The sequence below is a fragment of the Apodemus sylvaticus genome, chromosome 6 (genome assembly GCF_947179515.1).
Source record: "Apodemus sylvaticus chromosome 6, mApoSyl1.1, whole genome shotgun sequence".
Lineage (NCBI taxonomy): Eukaryota > Metazoa > Chordata > Mammalia > Rodentia > Muridae > Apodemus > Apodemus sylvaticus.
The window spans coordinates 49,859,129-49,878,400 of NC_067477.1; the positions used below are offsets into that span (position 1 = coordinate 49,859,129).

Below are 19,272 nucleotides of genomic sequence, written 5' to 3' on the forward strand. Positions count from 1 at the left end.
GGAAATTGAGGAGTGTCTGATTTTCCCTATTGTTCTTGGGTTCATTAAAGCCTATGGTACAAGCCCCGAGGCTGTAAAGAACAAAGAATTGCCACCTCAGGGATAGCCAGATAAACTCGGCTGACAGAACGGACAAGGATATTCAAATGATCCCAAGGATACAACAGGCTTGGCATAGATTGGGCCCTCTTAGATGTACCATCTGAGTGACAGGGGGAATATTGGGGCATCTTACCCTGCAGTGCACTGTCCAGGATCCCCCTGCTACTCTGTGCTTCGGAAGAGGGATATGAGAGCAGGGAGTGACCCTATGCAATGCCCTGTGAGGACAAGTAGCAAAGACTGGTTATATTTGGCCTAACAGATGCCAGAGGTGACCGAGATGTCTTAGAGAGGGTATGTCACCTGTCTTCAAGTCCATGAGGCACTGTCAAGTGGATAACAGGTTGGTTTATTCTCACTAATGCCAGCAGGCAGAGCTACTGTCTGCCACTTGCAAAACTAAAGGGATATCACATAAACAGAAGACAGAACCCTAGAAAATCTAGAGATCACTACTTTCCACATCTACAGAAGAAGGTGGTAGATGGTAGCCAAGGTATGAGCAGAGAGTCTCCAAGGGCACTGACATCAGATCTCCTCTCAACTCTAAGAATCTGCCTTGAGAGGCTCTTTGAGGAAGCCATTGTTTACTAGCCCCACTGGAACCTGTAAACAAAAGTCAATGCTGAAGAAAAAGCGGTATCTGCTTCAGGGTAGGAAGGTAGGTACCACATCTGTGGCTATCCCAAGGCAAGCAGGAGCATGTAGACTTTTGTCTCTGACTTATTAGTTGCTTATTGATATAAACATGAGGAAATCTTTGAGCTGGAGGCTTTGTTAGGGAATAATTCCAAAACATTAGTCACCTTAGTTTTCAGGACTTGTAAAACTTTGGTATAATGAGTCATGAATAAATTAACAAACAGCTTTCTGAATTTCACTCTGTAGTTGCTGCAAGAGGCTCTTTTCATCGTGTTTGACAGAGAAGTATACTATAGGAAAGGCATCTTTGTTCCTTTGTACCAATGTCCTTCAGAGATTGGATTTGGGATATTTCCATCTGTAGTTCAGTTATTTATGTGTTTTTTTTCTCCTCTAAGGACAAGTTCTGTTTCTTCAAGTCTAAGGTACAGTAGAGTTTTCAAATACTGGCCCATTTTAGGGTTAAGAGTGTAGCTTAGTGATTGAGTACTTGCTCAGGATACATGAAGGCCTGAGTTTGACTTGTATCAAGAAAAACTGATCTTATTTGAATGTGTGCACTGTAGAGCCCTAGACTGTACCTAGCCTGTAGACATCTCTCAGCATCACCAGAGGCCCTGGGTGTGTATGGAATCCTTCCTATGTACCAGTCTCTTTTCTAGTGACATAGGCCACAAGGTAAATGGTAAGTGCATGAAAAGTGATGAAGAAAACTTTTTTAGATCATGAATATTAGGAACTTCACTGTTTCTGAATGGAGGAATTCGAGGTTACAACCATTGACTGACTTATGTTTTGTTTCAAATGACAGATTAAGCATTCCCAGTGATAACTACAATTAGCATTTCCTGAGTAGAGAGTAGGCATCAGGTACAGCTCTGAGAGTTTTTCATATGTTACCTCATTTCTCCCATCAGTCTTGAGGATACCTTACTTATTACATCCTTTTCAGGTTGCGAGAAATAAAAGCACTGTGTTCTCTTCTGGGTATTGCCTAGTTCCATCCTGGCTGTCTTAACAAAACAGGATTTAACAACTATTTATTAACACTAGGCTTCAACTTTCAGCTTTTATAATCTAGATAGGTTCTTTGTTCTACTGTTGTTTCTACTGCTCTGATAAAACACTCTAACCAAAGGGAGCCTGAGGGAGGGAGGGGTTTATTTAAGTTTATAATTACAAGTCATGGTTAACCATCGAGGGAAGCCAGGGCAGGGACTGAAACTGAGACTTGAAGAAATGCTGTTGCATACTGGCCTACTCTCCCCTGCTCATGCTCAGTCAGCTCTTGTATATAACCCAGGCCTGCCTTCCTAGGGAATGCCACTGCCCACAGTGGGCTGGGACCAGCCATATCAATCAGCAAGCAAGAAAGAAAATGCCCCATAGACACACCCAAGGCAAGTTTAATCAAGCTGATGCCTCAGTTGGGGTTTTCTCCTACACCCCATGTTAAGTTTACATTACATAAGTTTACATTATAAGCTAATTGGACCGCTTTGAAGCCTGTTTGTGAGGTACTGTGTTAGTAAGACCTGCTTGTTTTCCTAGCTCCATTCACTTGGAATATTTTCCCCATTCTTTCATGGTAAGGTTATATCTATCTTTAATGGGCATGGGGAATAAAAAGAGGATTTTCTTTTCTGATCCAATCTAGTGTGTGTAATTTGATTGGGAAATTGAATCCACTGATACAGACTTACTATTGAAAAGTGTATTAATTCCTATGATGTTGTTGGTTTTTTTTATAGAGTTTGATGTTTTCGTGTCATTTGCTTAGCAATTGTCTGTGGATGTGTTTATCCTTCTCTTTAGTCTGGAGACTTTTTTCCAGTGTCTTCTATAGAGGGGGTTTAGAGGCCATCTACTGCTTTAAATCTGGCAAGGTTTTCTTTCTTCTCCAGTTTTTCTAGATATGATAGTTTGAGTCAGCAGCTGTGGTCTCTTAGAGCTTGAGGTCTACTCTTCTGTTCTCTTCTGGCTTTTGAGAGTTCCCATTGAAAAGGCAGCTGCTATCTGATAGGCCTGCCTGCATATGTGACTCCATTCTTTTTGTCACTGTCATTTTCCTTTTGATTTAGTCATTATGGCTACTTTGTGTCTATGTATATGCATGTCTAAATATGTTTGTGGTGTCTATGGTTTGTATGTGGTGTGGGTGCATGTGTGTGTGTGTGTGTGTGTATGAGAGAGAGAGAGAGAGAGAGAGAGAGAGAGAGAGAGAGAGAGAGAGAGAGAGAGAGAGAGAGAGAGAGAGAGAACCAGAGGAGGATGTCCAGCCTCCTGCTCTGTCATTCTCATTTTATTCCCTTCATAAAGGTGCTCACACTGTCTTGGAAGCTTGGTTGGCAACTAGTAAACTTCACCAATGCTCCTGCCTCCACCACCTCCATAGCGTTGGAGCTATAGGTACATGTGGCCATGCCTAGCCTTTTGTACAAATGCTACGGATTTGAACTCATGGCTTTATTCTTGTACATCTCTGTAGTTCACTTGTGGGAACATTTGGTGCTGATTCTTGGATAGGGTGACGGAGGTGTGTCCAAGTGCTCCTACTTGGACTGTCTCTCATTGACCCTGGAGCTGGGCTTTGTCCTGGACCAGCTAGCTAGCAAGATCCTGGGTTTTTCCCTCCATGTTCTACTCCATCCCAATTCTGGGGTTACAAACACATCTTGGTGCTCGCAACTTTTAAGTGGGTGCTGGAGATCTGAACTTAAGTCTTTACTGCTTGTATATAAACTACTTTACCCACTGAGCCATCTCCCTAACTCCACTATATATTTTTATTATTGACTTGTATAAATTAATATTAGTCTATGAAGGCAATGGTATGATTAACCTTCACTAAGAATTCTATCAATCATTTCACAGAACATCCCCACAGGGCCCCTTTCTGATTTTATTTAACTGGATTTGTGTGCTGGTCAACAATGGTGAAGGATTCCAGTTTTTCTTGCCTTTACACAACCACCTGGGTGTTTTTAAGGATCTGATAGAGCTAAACTACTCAGAGGCAGCATCCTTGACCTACAGTGTTCTACATCACATGATGGAGAAGAAACAAGGGAAGTTTGTTACTGTGGGATTGGGTCTGTGTCCCTTGCCAGTGGATATTGTGTCAGCAAACTTGTTCTTCAGGTAAGACAGCCCAAACTCAATCAGAAATAACTTGGAATGGAACCAAGTTGAGTGTATACAGGACAGTTGAACTTCATGTTGGCCCAGTTTTGGAGGCTATAGTCCAGGGCTGACTGATCCTACTGCTTTGGACTTATGGTGGTAAATCTGGTGGGAGAGTGCCACAGGTTAAAGGTACCTTTGTCATAGTTGTGGTTATAGGGAGGAGGGTGGGAAGGATAAGGAGAAACTGGGTTCCGACTATTCTAAGGACCTATCCCCCAAACTTCCCACTAGGCTCCACTGCTGCGGCCAAGGACCATGTCTGTGCCCATGTCTGTGCCTGTGTTAACCACCAAAAACCACATGGATGTCTGTGCTCTATGCTTCCTGAAGCCATGCTGATAGAGGGCTGTGCTGCTGCTGGGGGCCATACTGATGAGCTGGAGTGACCTGCACTGCCACCTCAGGCCATGTTGATGTCTGTGGTCTGGCCTGCCTCCAAGGGCCTTGTCTGGGTCATGGGACCAACTGCAGCTGGGGACTGTGCTTGCAGTCTGTGCTGTTGCCAGAAACCATGAGCAAGCCCATGATCTGAGCTCCAGCTGACTGTAAAGAGCAAGGAATCTCCTTTAGCAGTGACTGTGGATACATAATTGAGAAAGGGACATCAGCCCTGGTCTTTAGAGCTCTATAGTGAGATTCTGTCTTGGGGAAAAAAAATTAAGAGGGGTGTGGGAAAAAAAATTAAGAGGGGTGTGGAAGGCTTCTGTGAACTTCTACCTTCCAATTCCTCCCCACTGAAAAGTATCAGCCTAAATGGAAGCTATCAAAGAGAACTCTTAAAAATTGTGTGAAGGATGCTGAAGGGTAGCTCTCCACTACTGATAATTTCTGGCAGGGGTGTATGTTGTGTGTAGTTTTTAATTGCTGCCACCTTTGCTACAGGATGGGCAGAGCTACCAACCTCTGCCCAACTTACCTTTTGTTCTACCTGCCTTTAGCTCCGGGAGGTGCCCACACTACCAGCCCCCTCCCAAGCTTCCTTTGAATCCATGGACAAAAGACACACATACAACTTGCACTTTCAACTTGCCTTCTTGGCGTAATTGCTGGGTGTAGATATCTCCCGCCTGGAAAAGTGTGCCCTTACCAGTTTATTATCTTTGCCTCTCCATGTGTCCTAAACTTCAGTAATTATTCCCACCTAGCCCCTTCCAAACATCCCTGGCCACCCACCTGTAGCGGAGAACACAGGTCCCAGCTCCCCTGGAGACCTCACATGGTTGCTGCATTCTCCTTTCTCCAAGCATGGCAGAAAAGCCTTTCTCTTTCCCCCTTTTCCTCTCTTTTTCTCTCTTTCCTCTGCCTTTTCCCCTGGGACCCAGCAGTCCCGCCTCTACCTTCTGCCCAACAGTTGGCCCACAGCTTTCTTTACAGACAAATCAAGAACCACTTGGGGAACAGAACCTTATTATCAGACCCTCCCCTTACAGGTGTACGTAGAGTGGGCTGGGCCACTGGGAGTTTAACCGTGCTCCAGTGAGTACATGGACAATACAAATTGGACATGGAAGTGAGAGTTATCAGGGTGCACAAGGTGAATTTCCCAAAGAATCAATAAAAATATTAATTTGAAAAATAAAAAGAAGGTTCCTTCACCTGCTTCTAGTGCCATTCTGGGGAACAAGTAGTTCACACAGGGGAGTTGGTGGCACACTTGATTGTGACAGGTGCTCTGTTTTGAATGGGTGGTTCGAATGAATATGGGCCCCATAGGCTCCTCAGTTGATGAACTGTGTGGCCTTGTTGGAAGTATGACAATCGCGGGTGAACGTCTCAGTTTCTAAAGCCCAGCCAGGCCCAGTCTCTCTCTGCCTGCAGCTGTGGATTAAGATGTAAAGCTCACAATGCCTGCTCCAGCACCATGTCTGCTTGAGTGCTGCCACCACTGTGGTGGTTTGAGTATGCTTAGCCCAGGGAGTGGCACTCTAGGAGATGTGGCCTCATTGGAGTAGACATGAGCTTTAAAACGCTCATCCTAGCTGCCTGGAAGCCAGTCTTCTAGTGGCCTTCAGATGAAGATGTAGAACTCTCAGCTCATCCTGTACCATGCCTGCCTGGATGCTGCCATGCTCCCACTTTGATGAGAATGGACTAAACCTCTCAAACTGTAAGCCAGCCCCAATTACATGTTGTCCTTATAAGAGTTGCCTTGGTCATAGTGTCTGTTCTCAGTAGTAAAACCCTAACTAAGACACACCACCATGATAATGGACCAGTCACTGAATCTGTAAGCAAGCCCCCAATTAAATACTTTGTTTTTATAAGAGTTGTCTTGATCACGGTGTCTCTTCATAGGAATAGAACATCAGTTAATACAAACATTAAATATAAAACATTGTAAAAAAACAATCTTAAAACTAGGTCTAGAGAAGATGTACATCCATTGAGTAGTGACTAGGGACAAAAGAAATCTAGGGCCCCTTAAGCCAGTTTATATGAGTCAGAATTCAAACTGCACTGACTTGTCCACTTCCAAATTACAACCTATCTCCAGCCCCATGTGTGTTCAGTTATTAGGGTTCCCCACTTTACTCCTTCTTCCTTGGAAAGCCCCAAGCTCCATTTTTTGACCACAAAGCATATCTTAGCTTCTTAGACTTTTAACTGCCATTTCCTGAGGTATCACCTGCTTCTAACAAGAAATAGCCAACTACAGAGCTCAGGCCTCTAGGTTTCATTCTTTGGGTGAGCTTTTCTAGCTCTCCATGAGATGACACAGAAAACTGCCCATGTTCTGCCAACCGTGGAAGCTGAGGAGTGAGTGAGCTTTAGAGAGGTCATGAGGGTCAGTTTTTAGTATCTGGTAGAGAAACTAAGTGACACATAGGTTCATTGTGAGGAAAGTGATAACGTGATTCGGTTGGGTTAGGCATATATATGCATTTTTTTTCTCTGATTAATATATGCATTTTAATATCAATTCAGAGGTGGTATTTTCAGTCTTGGGAACAGATTGGGCTGTGTACTGTATATGGAGGTGAGGAGTTGCAGAGGAAATTGCTGAGGGCGTATCACTTTGAGAGATTAGATGGAAGAGGAAGGCAGCCAAGTTCTTGAGAATGAGTACCCAGAGAGGACAAAGAGTGTGATGTGGGGGACACCCCGACAATGGTGCCACAGGGGACGCAGGAAAGATCATTCAAAACACACCTCCATGCTTGCTACTCTGGGGCACAGAAGGTGCAGGCACGAAAGTGAGCAGCCATGTTTGACATGAAGGTCAGAAATGACCTCAACTCTTGTTTTTAGGAGGAACAGAGATGGAATCTAGAGAGGAATGTATTACCAGTTAGAGACAATTGCTGCCTGCTGCCACACAGCACAGCTTGGGCAGAGGACACCCAGAGGCACAGGTGCCACTAAGATGATCTCATAAGTGGTGGAGAGATGTGAGAGAAAGAGAACCAGAAGTGTGTGCAACGAAGAGAGGAAGAACTGGAGACAAGAGAGTAAGTGAGGAACAGCCCCATGTAAGTAGCCTGCCCTGCCACCTAAAGCCATGATGAGATCCTGGCACCGTGCTGCTGCCCAGGACCATGCCTGGGCCTGTGGTCCCTCAGCAGAAGGGATCTGTGTAGATATCCACGACACAAGTTACCACTGAAGACCATGGGGACCTCCTTAGACTGGGTTGCTGCCTGGGGCCATGTTGTTGTTTGAGGACTGAGTAGAGCTGGCCCTACCCTCTTACCTGAACGTCCTGGCAGAGCTGACAAACCCAGCTACCACCTGGGCCCACCCCAGTATCTAACCTATCTATAACTGTTGCAGCTTGTAAGGGGTCATTCCTGCAGAACCAAAGTTGCAGGATCTCCACAACACAGGGCAATAACAGTATATCTGAGAAGAGTCCTGGTGAGGATTAAGAATTGATAATATAGCAGAAGTCAGAGTCCTGGAACCAGACCAATGACTCATTGCAATGAACCTCTGCAAGTAAAGCTGTTTGTGCAAAAGGGTATACTGCTTGATTCCACAGCAAGATGGTTTTTTTTTTTTTAATTTTTTATTCATTACCAAGCAAGCAAGCAAGCAAGCAAGCAAGCAAATAATCAAAATAAAATAAAATAAAAAACCCAACCCAAGAATCAAAAAACAAAAAATGAGATGGGTAAATATGTAATCCTTTTAGAATAACACAAAGCCAAGGGAGGTGAGGGCAAGGGAGGTGAGGCTTGAGGACCATGTTAATGATGAAAACCTTCAAACAATTTAAAATTACTAAAATTGGCATAGTTCAATAATGTTAATGCAACTCATAAAAGTGATCATTACAAAGAGTATCTAACGTCATGAAGACACTTTACTGCATGAGAAAAGATACAATATTGTCCATGTAATAAATCTAATCAGATAAACCACAGCTGAATAAACTAGTTTAGGGTGTAAGATAAATAAACCGGGCTAATTACAAACTATAACCAACATACTTGAATAAGCCCAGTCATTTCTAAAGATAATGCATTATCATCTTGAGATTCTGGGAGTTCCTGTTGGTTTAGTTAGAAATCAAGTAAGGAATCAAGCAGGTTCCCATCTGCAGAGGCTCACCTGCTGTAAGTAACTGTCTTCCTTCGCTGTAAGTAACTGTCACTCATTTCTAGGCAGCAAGAGGATAATAATGAAACTCAGACCACTTTATGGAAATTTCCCGTTACTTTCAAGTTTCAGCACATACACGTATAGCACTGGTGGGCCCATGGGGTAATTCAGCTGTCAGTATTGTGTATGGAGTCAGAACTATGGGATGTCTTCTGTTGTGAGAACACTCATGGTGAATGAAGAGCCATGCTTCATTTACATATAACAGAAATATGGGGGAAGATGAGTATTATTTGGTTGCAGAGAGGCTGGGATGGTCTCTCAGTTGGCAAAGGGCTTGCCGTGCAGGCCTGACGATCTGAAGTTGTTCTCCAGCCCTCATGTAAAAAGCCAGGCATGGACACGTGCACTTCTAATCCCACTGCTGCGGAGGTGGACACAGGATGGGTCTCACTGGCTGGGGATGTGGACAGCATGGGTCTCACTGGTGGGCCAGCCTCGCCAACTCAGCAAGCCCAAGCCCCTGAGAGAGACACTGCCCGAGGTTGACCTTTGGCCTCCACAATCACGGGTAGGCGTCTCCACACATGGATCTCCCAACACAAAGAACATAATTTAGCTGGTGAGATTTTATTTCAAGTGTTATGGTTTCCAAGCAAAGTATATGAAAAATGAATACGCTGAATGGAGCTGTTTACGCCATGTTAAATGCTCAAACAGTACATTCAAAAATACTAAAAATTAGTTACATTTCAAATAAATATATGTACATGTCATGTTAACCATTAAAATGATCCATTATTATTTAAAACACTGATACAAATGTCTTTAACCATGTTAATTACATACCTGTTGACTTTTTAAAGGACAAACCACCTTTCAGACATTTAACAAAGCAGTAAAAACCATCTAATCTTGTACAAATGTCTCTACCTACCAAAACCAATCAGAACTCATACAGCACAAATATTGGCCAACTCCTTTCCCCCACATTAGACCCAGAGGACCTGTTGTCTGAGTCATTCAGATGGCCGAGAACAGCTTTGCAGGCCTTCGGTTTTCTCTCAGGCATTCTTGGGGCACAGAGAAAATCTAGTGAAATTACAGAACTTACTCTCCCGATGTCCACGCAGTCAGAGCTTCCTCTGATGCGCTTGCATCTGGATGTCAAAATGAACTAACACAAATGTACAGGGAGAGGTTTTGAAGAGAAAATGGGATATCCTAAGGGAGGGTCAGCGGCTTGTACCGTGAGGTTCCTCAGCAGGAGCGGGTGAGCCTGGATACTGTACCGCTCTTCATCATCGTTGGTGGCATACAGCAGTTCCCATGAGAGGTTGGCCCACTGACCTCGAACCGCCTCAGCGTTCAGCTTCCCGATGTGTACTGACATCTCCTGAAGCATCAGGACCCTCGAGGTGTAAACGCCCTGGAAGTGTAAAAGGAGATGGGGAAGATCACCAAAAAATAAAGCAAAAAAGTATGCACCAAACAAGAGAGATTGGTGTTTTAAAATGTACATGAGTTGCTTTGCTTTAGAATTAAGAATTGCTCTCTAAGTAAATATGAGAAGAAAAATGTCACTTAATTACTATGACAAAAAATTTCAATTACTTAGTCCTCTCTGACTCCAACCCACCACTTCAGTTGGCCTTGGCAACGCAGTCATAAATACTAGTTACTGGGCAGATCTGGTAGTGTCTCATTGCTGTGATAAAATACCAGATAGACAACTTAATAAAGCGGGTTTGCCCCCAGCCCCTGCAAGGGTTGTCTTGGCAGCAGGGACATGAGGCAGCCGAGCGCACGAGTCCACAGCCCAGGAGCAGAGAGAGGAGTGCTCCTCACCTCTTCTTCCTCTCCAGTAGTCTGTGGCCCACGCAGTGGAGCTCCTTACCCCTTCCCACCTGTATCCAATCTAACATTTCCTTACAGACATGCCCAGAAGTTTGTTTCCACAGTGATCCTAAATCTTTTCAAGCTGACAACCAAGATTAATCACCATGGTGAATAATCAGTTGGCTAGGTTCCTTGTCAGAAAGTTTTAATGAGATATAGTTCAATGAGAAGTGCCCAATTTGCTCATTTCAATTGTCAGTTTATAACACAATGGCTCTTGGACATTCAGAGAGTATAAAATAACTGCCACAGTACATCTGAGACCAGTTTTCATGGCTTCCCAAAGAAACACTGTGCTCTCAGCTGCTGTCCCTTTCCTAGCAACTCAATCTGCTCCCCTTAGCAACCACAATGCCTCTCTCCCTGAGCAGATTCACCTGTTCACAGTTCATGGCCCTTTACTCGAACTGTCATCCTTCATCCTTTCCGTGGCCATGGGCACACTATAATATACACCACAATAATATACACCGTGATAATATACACCGCGATAATATACACCGCGATAATATACACTGCACTCCACACCCATCATCTGCTGATGCACGGCTGCGCCGCCTCTGCCTTTCAGCTGGGATAAATACTACACTGTGAATGTCTGTGTGCAGGTTTTTGTGTCAGTCTACACGTTTGTTCTTTTCCAGTATGAACATGAGTCATGTAATAGCTCCATGACCAACTACTTGAGAAATTACCAGAGTATCTTGCCAGCATCATCGTATAAGGGTTCTAATCTCTGAACCATTGAGCCAACCACTTGTTTTTGAGATAGGAATTTTTTTTTAAGATTTATTTATTTCATGTATGTGAGTACACTGTCACTGTCTTCAGACACATCAAAAGAGGACATCGGATCCCATTACAGACGGTTGTGAGCCACCATGTGGTTGCTGGAAATTGAACTCAGGACTTGGAAGAGCAGTCAGTGCTCTTAACCACTGAACCATCTCTCCAGCCTTTGAGACAGGATCTTATGTGGGCTAGGATGGCCACAGATGTAAACTAACTACAAAGTCCTCTAACCAAGAATGACTCTTGCTCCTTCTGCTGAGGTTACAGATATGTGACATTTGACAACAACTTTACTTTTTGGTTGGCTGTTTTTGTTTTGGCTTGTTTTATAGCCCAGGTTGGCTACAAACTTGTGGCAATCTTCTTCCCTCAGGATTCTAGGTCCTGGGTTTAATAAGCTACTAGACGTAAATATAGAGCCTAAGCTTTTGTTTGTTTTTCCTTTTCTAGGACTGGAGTGGGGGAATTCAACTTGGGTCTTCTGTGTCTCAGGCAAACCTCCTGCCACTGTGCCCTTTCCCAGTCCTGGTCAGCCTTCCTTCCTTCCTTCCTTCCTTCCTTCCTTCCTTCCTTCCTTCCTTCCTTCCTTCCTTCCTTTTCTCCCTCCCTTCCTCCCTCCCTTTCTCTCTCTCTCTCTCTCTCTCTCTCTCTTTTCCTTCTTTCTGACACAGGTTGCATGTAGTCAGGATCAATGAGAAATTGTTACAGCCATGAATAATCTTGAACTGCTTATCCTCCTGCCTAGGATACCCCCCTGAGTAGAGGAATTCTCAGTCCTATGTGACCTTGCCTGGTTTATGTGGGACGGGGAACTGAACCTAGGGCTTCAAGCATCCTATGCCAGCACATTAGCAACTGAGCTATATCCTAGCATCGAGGTGTCCCTTAAAATTTTCATTTTCATTTTTTATGTGTATGGATCTTGGATGTATGTCTGTATACAGTATCTGAGAAGGCCAGAAGAGGGTGCTGGATCTGAGATTAGAGTTCCAGAGGGTGGAAAGGTGCCATGGAGGTGGCAGGAATGGAATCTTGGTCCTCTGGGAAAGTAGACAATGCTCTTAATGGCTGAGCAACTGCTACGGTCCTTAAGCCTTATATTTTTAATGATGTAGTCTTATTTGTTTCTCATACTTTTGTTATCATGTCTAAGAACTTATTCATAAGTTTGAGGTCATGAAGATTACTCCTATGTTTTCTCCTAAAATTTACATGGTTTTAGCATTTAGTTCCTTGAGGCAGTGGGGGTCAGTTACTTAATATGGTATGAGCTGAGACCTTCAGTGGGCTCAGCATCTTCCAATAAGAGCAGCGCCAGCCCTCAGCGAGGTACCTGTGAACATGGCCTGTACTGGTCATGGGTACTGGGGTGGGTACTTTGCAGATGTAACTAAGGACTCTGAGATGACATCATCCTGGATTTATGTAGATCCTAACTGAGCCAATGTCTTCTGTCTTTTTAAAAGAAAGGAACAGGAGAGCTCTCCACAACACAGAAGAAGGCCATGTGGAGATGGAGACTGACTTTACAACACCCCAGCCTAGGGATGCAAGGAGCCAGCAGAAGCAAGGGATCAAGGGAAGAATTCTTCTCTAGAGCCCTTACAGGGCGTGCAACCTCCTGACACACTCACTCTGACTCCCAGCTCCGGAACAATAAATTTGTTCTTTAAAGCACCCCCCCAGTTTGTGGGGATGAGTTTTGTAGCAGCCATGAGAAAAGACATCCATAATCAAGTGCTTCTCTTAACTGTGGATGCAATGGTCTCAGTACTATTTGTTGAAAACAATAATCTCTGCATTGTATGGTCTTTGCATCCTTGTCGAAAACAGTTGAACAAAACTTATTTCTACTGCACTCAGTATACACAATCTTTCTGCATAACCTCACAGTATCAGATATTGGTGCTTTATGATACATTTTGAAATTCACAAGTATGAGGTCACCAATTTAAAAAAAAAAAGACTTTTTTGGCTATTCTGGGTTCCTTGACATTCCATGAGTTTTAGAAAATGACTCTGCCTATTTTCACAATAGGCAGATGGGTCTTAAATGGAATAGTATTAGGTCTGTAGATTAATTTGAAGAGTATTACCATTTAAACATACACACGTTATGTGTGTGGGTATTTGGCCTGCATGTAGGTCTATGTACCACTTGCATGAATAATGCCCATGGAGGTCAGAAGAAGGCACCAGATGCCCCGGAGCTAGAGTTGTAGGTGAGCCATGGGGGTGGCAGTGGGGATGAATCCAGGCCCTCTAGAAGATTAGCTGTGCTCTTAACTGCTGAGCCATCTTTCTAGCCCCAAGTACTAGCATTTTAACAATAGAGTTTGATTCACAAACATGGATATTTTATAAATATGAGTATTTTCTTTTATTGATATTTATTTAGATCTTTGATCTCCTTCCTTCAATGTTTTACAGATTTCAGAGTACATGTTTGATACCTATTACATTTCTACCTAAGTATTTTACTTATTTATTTTTGAGACAGGGTCAGATAACCTGGAAGTCACAATCCTCCTGCCTTCTTAGCCTTCTGCATGTAGGGATTCAAAGCATGAGCTATATCTGGCTTGTATTTTAATTTTTAATTAAAATTTTTTCATTATGTATGTATACACAGACACATGTTACAGTGCATGATGGAGGTCAGAGGACAACTTTTAGAAGATGATTCTCTTTCACCATGTGGCTTCTGAAGCTGGAACCCAGGTCATCAGATATGGTGGCAAGTGATTTATCTGCTAAGCTATTTCAATGGCCCTTTATTCTTTTGGGTAAGTGGGATTTCCTTATTTTATTTTGGTTTGATCATTTCTGGTATGTAAAAATATTTTATGTTGATCAACTTTTTATATTGTACAATTATCTCAAACAAGTTTTAAAAATGAATCCTTACATTCTAAATGTAAGATTCTGCCATCTGCAAATAGTGCTCTTCCTTCAGTTCTGATCTGTAGGACGTCAGTCCGTTTTTCTTTCACCTCACTACTCTGTTGTCATAGCTCAGTTGCCACAACAGACATTCCTCAATTTGAAGTCTCTCTGAATTCTCAAAGGTTAGATTTGATTCTAATGAAGCATATATGTCAGCAAAAGAAGTAATTTACTACTTACAAATTAATTTCTCTTTCTGGAGTTAACACTAAAGTGGTAATTCTTACACTTGAACTGGAATAAAAACCTGAACACATTTTGTCAACTGTGCTACTGCAGAGTGCTTGCAGCCTCTTAAGGTCAGCTGTTATACAGTAAGTCCCTATTCAGCTGGCAGAAGGAAATGAACCTGCTATTCCAAGTTACACAATCTGATAATAGAATCATGACTATGCCTTCCAACTGTCATTAACATATTATCCACAGCTTGAAAGTCACATCATTTGATAATTCAAATATTTACGTCTTCCAATCTTTAAGTTTTCTCCGTGGAAATGCCTTACCATACTAGACTCATAACCCAGGCAGAACAAGCATGGCTTTTCTTCTAGAATTGCTTCCTTCCACTGTTCTTCGGACACTAAGCCAATGTACCAGTCCCTCTCATACTCTCTGAGGCAGTTGGTCAGTTCTTTAAAGTCTTCTATTGGACCCAAACTTGCTTTATCAACCATTAGTTTCAGTGTATACCTAAAAAAAAAAAAAATCAGAATATTAAAAAAAAAACCTTAGAGATAAAAGCTATTTTTTCGATATTTTTTAAAACTTGGAAGTGGAAGTAAGCCATGTAGAGGGGCACAGTGGCACACACGTGACAGAGGTGGAGGCAGGGTGCTATCTCTGGCTATCTTGAATGAGCTCAAGGTCTATCTAGAATAGCTATCAAGGTCATCTCCAGCTGTCTAGAATGAGCTCAAGACCAGTCTGGGATCATGTCTCAACAGCCCGCCTCCCCTACAATGAAATCATCCATTTCAGATAAAAAAACAATGAGGGCAATGTAACTCAGTTGCTAGTGTACTTGCTTGCCATCACAACAAAGCCCTGGGTTTGATGCTCAGCACCTTATAAACTAAGTGGTGGTGGCTCATGCCTGGAATAGCAGCACTCTCAACGCAGAGGCAGGACATCCAGGTTCTACCCTCAATACTGACAGAAACAATGGACACAACAATAAAACCCTCAACAAACAAAATGAGGGAAAAATGAAAGCAGCTGAATTGAAGAGATCCAATGCGCCCTGTTTAGAAAAATCCTCCACGCAAGCAAAATGAAAAATGTAGAAGTTAACCTGTTTCCATTACAATCATACTATAGATGAAGCTTTAAAAAAAATCATAAAAGAATCTTCTAGTAATTAAAAAAAAGAACTTGTATATAATCAAAACGAGTTACCTGAATGCTTTCCGAACTAGTTGGAACAGCTCTGGTTTTTCTGAGAGCCAGTCCAAAGCGCCAGAGCAGGGTAAACCACCATTGTAGACTCTTACTAGCTGACCAGGACTAGGCAACCCATTGTCTATTCCAAATAAACCAATGTAACAAGCCATTACTGTATGGACATACAAGTCTTTTAAAGCTTTATCCTTTGCAATTTCTTCTAGGACACATGACTTTTCTTCTGAGTGAAAACACTCCGATTGTCTTAGAACAAATTGGTACCAGTCTTCTGGGAACAAGGGGCTCATCTCCATTATTTTGGAACGGGGTGTGCAGTTAGACCTCCATTCTTCAGGTACACTCAGCAGCTGAGACTGGGGACAGCTGAACTCCACGAGAGGGATACATGCCACATCTTCTCGCTGTCCCTTGTCAACAGCAGGGAGTCCCAACATAACCGTCCTGTAAAGATCACTTTTGGGACCTGTGCCTGCAGAATGGTCATCTGCATTCTGGGAATCTACTGACCCTGGAATGGGCAAGTTTATACAAGGTAGATCTTTGAACTGAAGTTTTTCATTTTTGTTTTTGATAGCTGGTTCATCATCAAAAATACTACCATCAGACCAGTCATGGACAGTGTCTGAATGTGAACTATCAGAGTCTTCCAGGGACTTGGGGAACGGTGAGCTGTTGGAAGCTGGTGGGAGCACTGGTGAGGCTCCCCCCTTATCTTCAGTTTTGTGACTGTTCTCCTGTGTGCTGGGCTTTTTAGAGCAGTGCTGAATAAGCACCCACACAAGTACCTTAATAAGGTCATCTTTAAACTCCTTCAGGTTTTCTGGAGAATCGATTATGCCAGTTAGCACATTCCTGGCATCAGAATACAGTTTCACAGGCAAAACCGTACATGGCGTCAAGACATTCTCCAGGTGCTCATTAAGGGAGCACACTCGTGGGTGTTCTTTCTGAAAAGCACTTTCAAACACTTCATCAACTCTCTGGGCTTCAGCAGTGTGGCAGGATGTCTCCTGCAGTTCCAACCCCTAAAGAGAAAGAGAAGCACTGGAGTTCACAGCCATCTCTTACCCAGGGAACAGAAACCAGTCTCATGAGCGCTGTGGAATCTCATCACACAGACATAGAAAAAGAAAAAGCAAACTCTAAGTCAGGAGCAGCTGCCACATAAGCTTACGTCATCTAACACATTTGATGTTGGATAAAGAGATTAAAAGGAAGGCTACTACAATTTTAAAAGAAATCACAGAAAATCCCACTAGAAGCTGGCTAAGACTTACTGCGCCATACTTTCATAAGATGATCAGCTGTCAAGGATGAATTACACATTAAATTCTTTTTTTGTTTGTTTTTTTGTTTTTTTTGTTGTTGGTTTTTTTTGTTTTTGTTTTTTTGTTTTTTGGATTTGGTTTTGTTGAGACAGGGTTTCTCTGTGTAGCCCTGGCTGTCCTGGAACTCACTCTGTAGACCAGGCTGGCCCCGAACTCAGAAATCTGTCTGCCTCTGCCTCCCAGAGTGCTGGGATTACAGGTGTGTGCCACCACCGCCCAGCTACACACATTAAATTCTTAAGTCAGACTTGCTTGGGAGGAAGGGTAGCAAAATCAGAACTGTTAAGTGTGTTGCAATATTTCTGCATTCTTTTTATCCTACTTTATATGAGACCAAGAGAATTATTCTAGTATATGGAGGTGCCATAATTTATCAAATCATATTCCTACATTTATTTGATTACTGTTTGTCTCAACTAACTGCAGCATAAGTTTCATAAAGGGCTGTCTTTGGTCATGACTGTATTCCCAGGGTCTAGGCCAGATGAGATGTATAAGTAGGTGTGGAGTGAATTAGTAAACTCTTGTAACAATTTTAAAGTATCTTGATTTTTTTTTGTATATTCTTGATTTTTTTTCAATTCTCCAAAGGGATCCCAACCCACAGGCTGAGAACCACTGCACTGTAGGGTTTCCAGTAGAAAAGTGACATGACCAACATGACCGGACCTTATCTCCAAGATCATTTTGCTTAATAATAGATTGAGAGGCTATGACAATGGTCTGGGGTGGGAAAGGGATGAGGATGAGCAGAGGTGAGAGGTGATGGGAACAGAGACAGTCACAAGACTGCGTGGTTCCTGTCACACCCAATGTGGGGAAGCACACAGGTGTCCATTACTTTTGATCTGAGCAACCAGAATGACAGTTGTCTTGGAGGACTGCGAGACTCTGGGACTCTGGTCACAGTAAAGACAACTCATGAAACCAGAATTTCAGCAACTGCTGCTGCCTGGCTAAGTGGCACAGGTCCGAGGATAAACAGACGGCGGGTTATTAGCAAGGTGAGAGTCAGTGAAGACCTCAATAAGTGCAAGCTTGGGAACAGAATCAAACACGGAAGTAAAGTGCAGCAGGATGGTAGGAATTTAGAATAAACAACTCTGATAGGGCATTTTGCCCTTAAAAGAAAGAAGAGTGGTGTAGTGTGGAGGGTAGTGGTGTGGGAAGATTTTTTTAGTAAATTGAAATGTTCATGTGATACATGGGAATTTAAGAAATTATTGATTCACATTTTTGAGATGCTCAATTAGACACAGATGACAAGAACAAGACTAGGAGAGATGGCTGGAGAGATGCACAGCAATTAAGGGCACTGGCTGCTTCCAGAGGACCCTGGTTTGATTCTTAGCACCTGCATGGTGGTTCACAACCATCTGTGACCCCAGTTCCAGGGTATCTCATGGCCTCTGTAAATATCAGACATGTAATCACATATACAGGTAAAACATCCATGTGTGTAATAAAACAATGATACTAATATTAATAAATTTTAACAAGACCAGAAAAAATGTAGGTAATTTTGTTACCATGCTCTAGTATTGAAGCAGCACTAGTCAGCTATTAACAGGTGCTTATTGAAATATACCTTTAAAAATCATCATGGATTTACATTGATTAAGATCCACTTATTTCAAACTAAGTTATTGATGTGTACATAATGGGTAAAATTTGACATATGCTTTATAAAAACTACTGGAAGAGTTTCAAGTGGTACTGACCTTAACATTAATGCAGCAGTAAGTATAGCCACACTCTAGAATCATTATCCATATTAAACGATCCTCAAAACGGCCCAAGTAATGAGAGCCAGGTAGGAGGATACCTAAAAGAGATTTAAAAGAGGAAAGAGAGGAAAAAAAGAAAGAGAGAGAGAGAAAAAGAAATAACTTTTGGGCTTGTTTTGTTCTGTGAATATTTAAAATTAAACATCTATAATCATATTCAACTACTTTGTTCATCATTAGGTCAAGCATAGAAATGAATACCCACTGCATATCTTGAGGTATTAAGTCAAGCTCTTTACGACTATTTGGAAGGGTTAACATATAGGTGAGAACACAGAAAAATTGAGGATCTATTTGCCAGAAAAATCACCAAGTAGAGACTATTGAATAAAATGCTAAGTACGTGTGATGCCAACCTCACACTGATCTAAAGGATAAAGAGAGAACAGTGCTTTATGGTTTTGAAATTTTTATATAGTTTACATTGATTTGCAATGAACATTTTTTAAAACTTAGGTTTCTCTTTCAACATAGTACCAGTGGCTCATGTTGACTGCAACCAGCTCAAGTTCATTCAAAGCATTAGAATTCACTGTATGACTATAGTTGATTTTGAATATTCCTTTTCTGGCTGGGAAACAATTTAGGCATTTCCATTTCTTTGTTATTTGAAATAGCACGTTTCTTTGTGTGTGTGTGTGAGAGTC

At 42.4% G+C, this 19,272-nt stretch overlaps 1 protein-coding gene across 1 annotated transcript in view; it reads right to left on the reverse strand.

Moving 5' to 3' along the window:
* Positions 1-9,083: 9,083 nt before the first annotated feature.
* Positions 9,084-19,272, reverse strand: part of Pcnx4 (pecanex 4) — a 41,919-nt gene continuing 31,730 nt past the window's right edge. Inside the window, exons 8-11 of the mRNA XM_052185680.1 lie at positions 18,560-18,663; positions 15,505-16,535; positions 14,613-14,799; positions 9,084-9,901 (exon numbers count right to left, since the gene is read on the reverse strand). Coding sequence (XP_052041640.1) covers positions 9,650-9,901; positions 14,613-14,799; positions 15,505-16,535; positions 18,560-18,663 — 1,574 coding nt within the window. The 3' untranslated portion in view covers positions 9,084-9,649. The remainder of the gene's footprint in view (positions 9,902-14,612; positions 14,800-15,504; positions 16,536-18,559; positions 18,664-19,272) is intronic.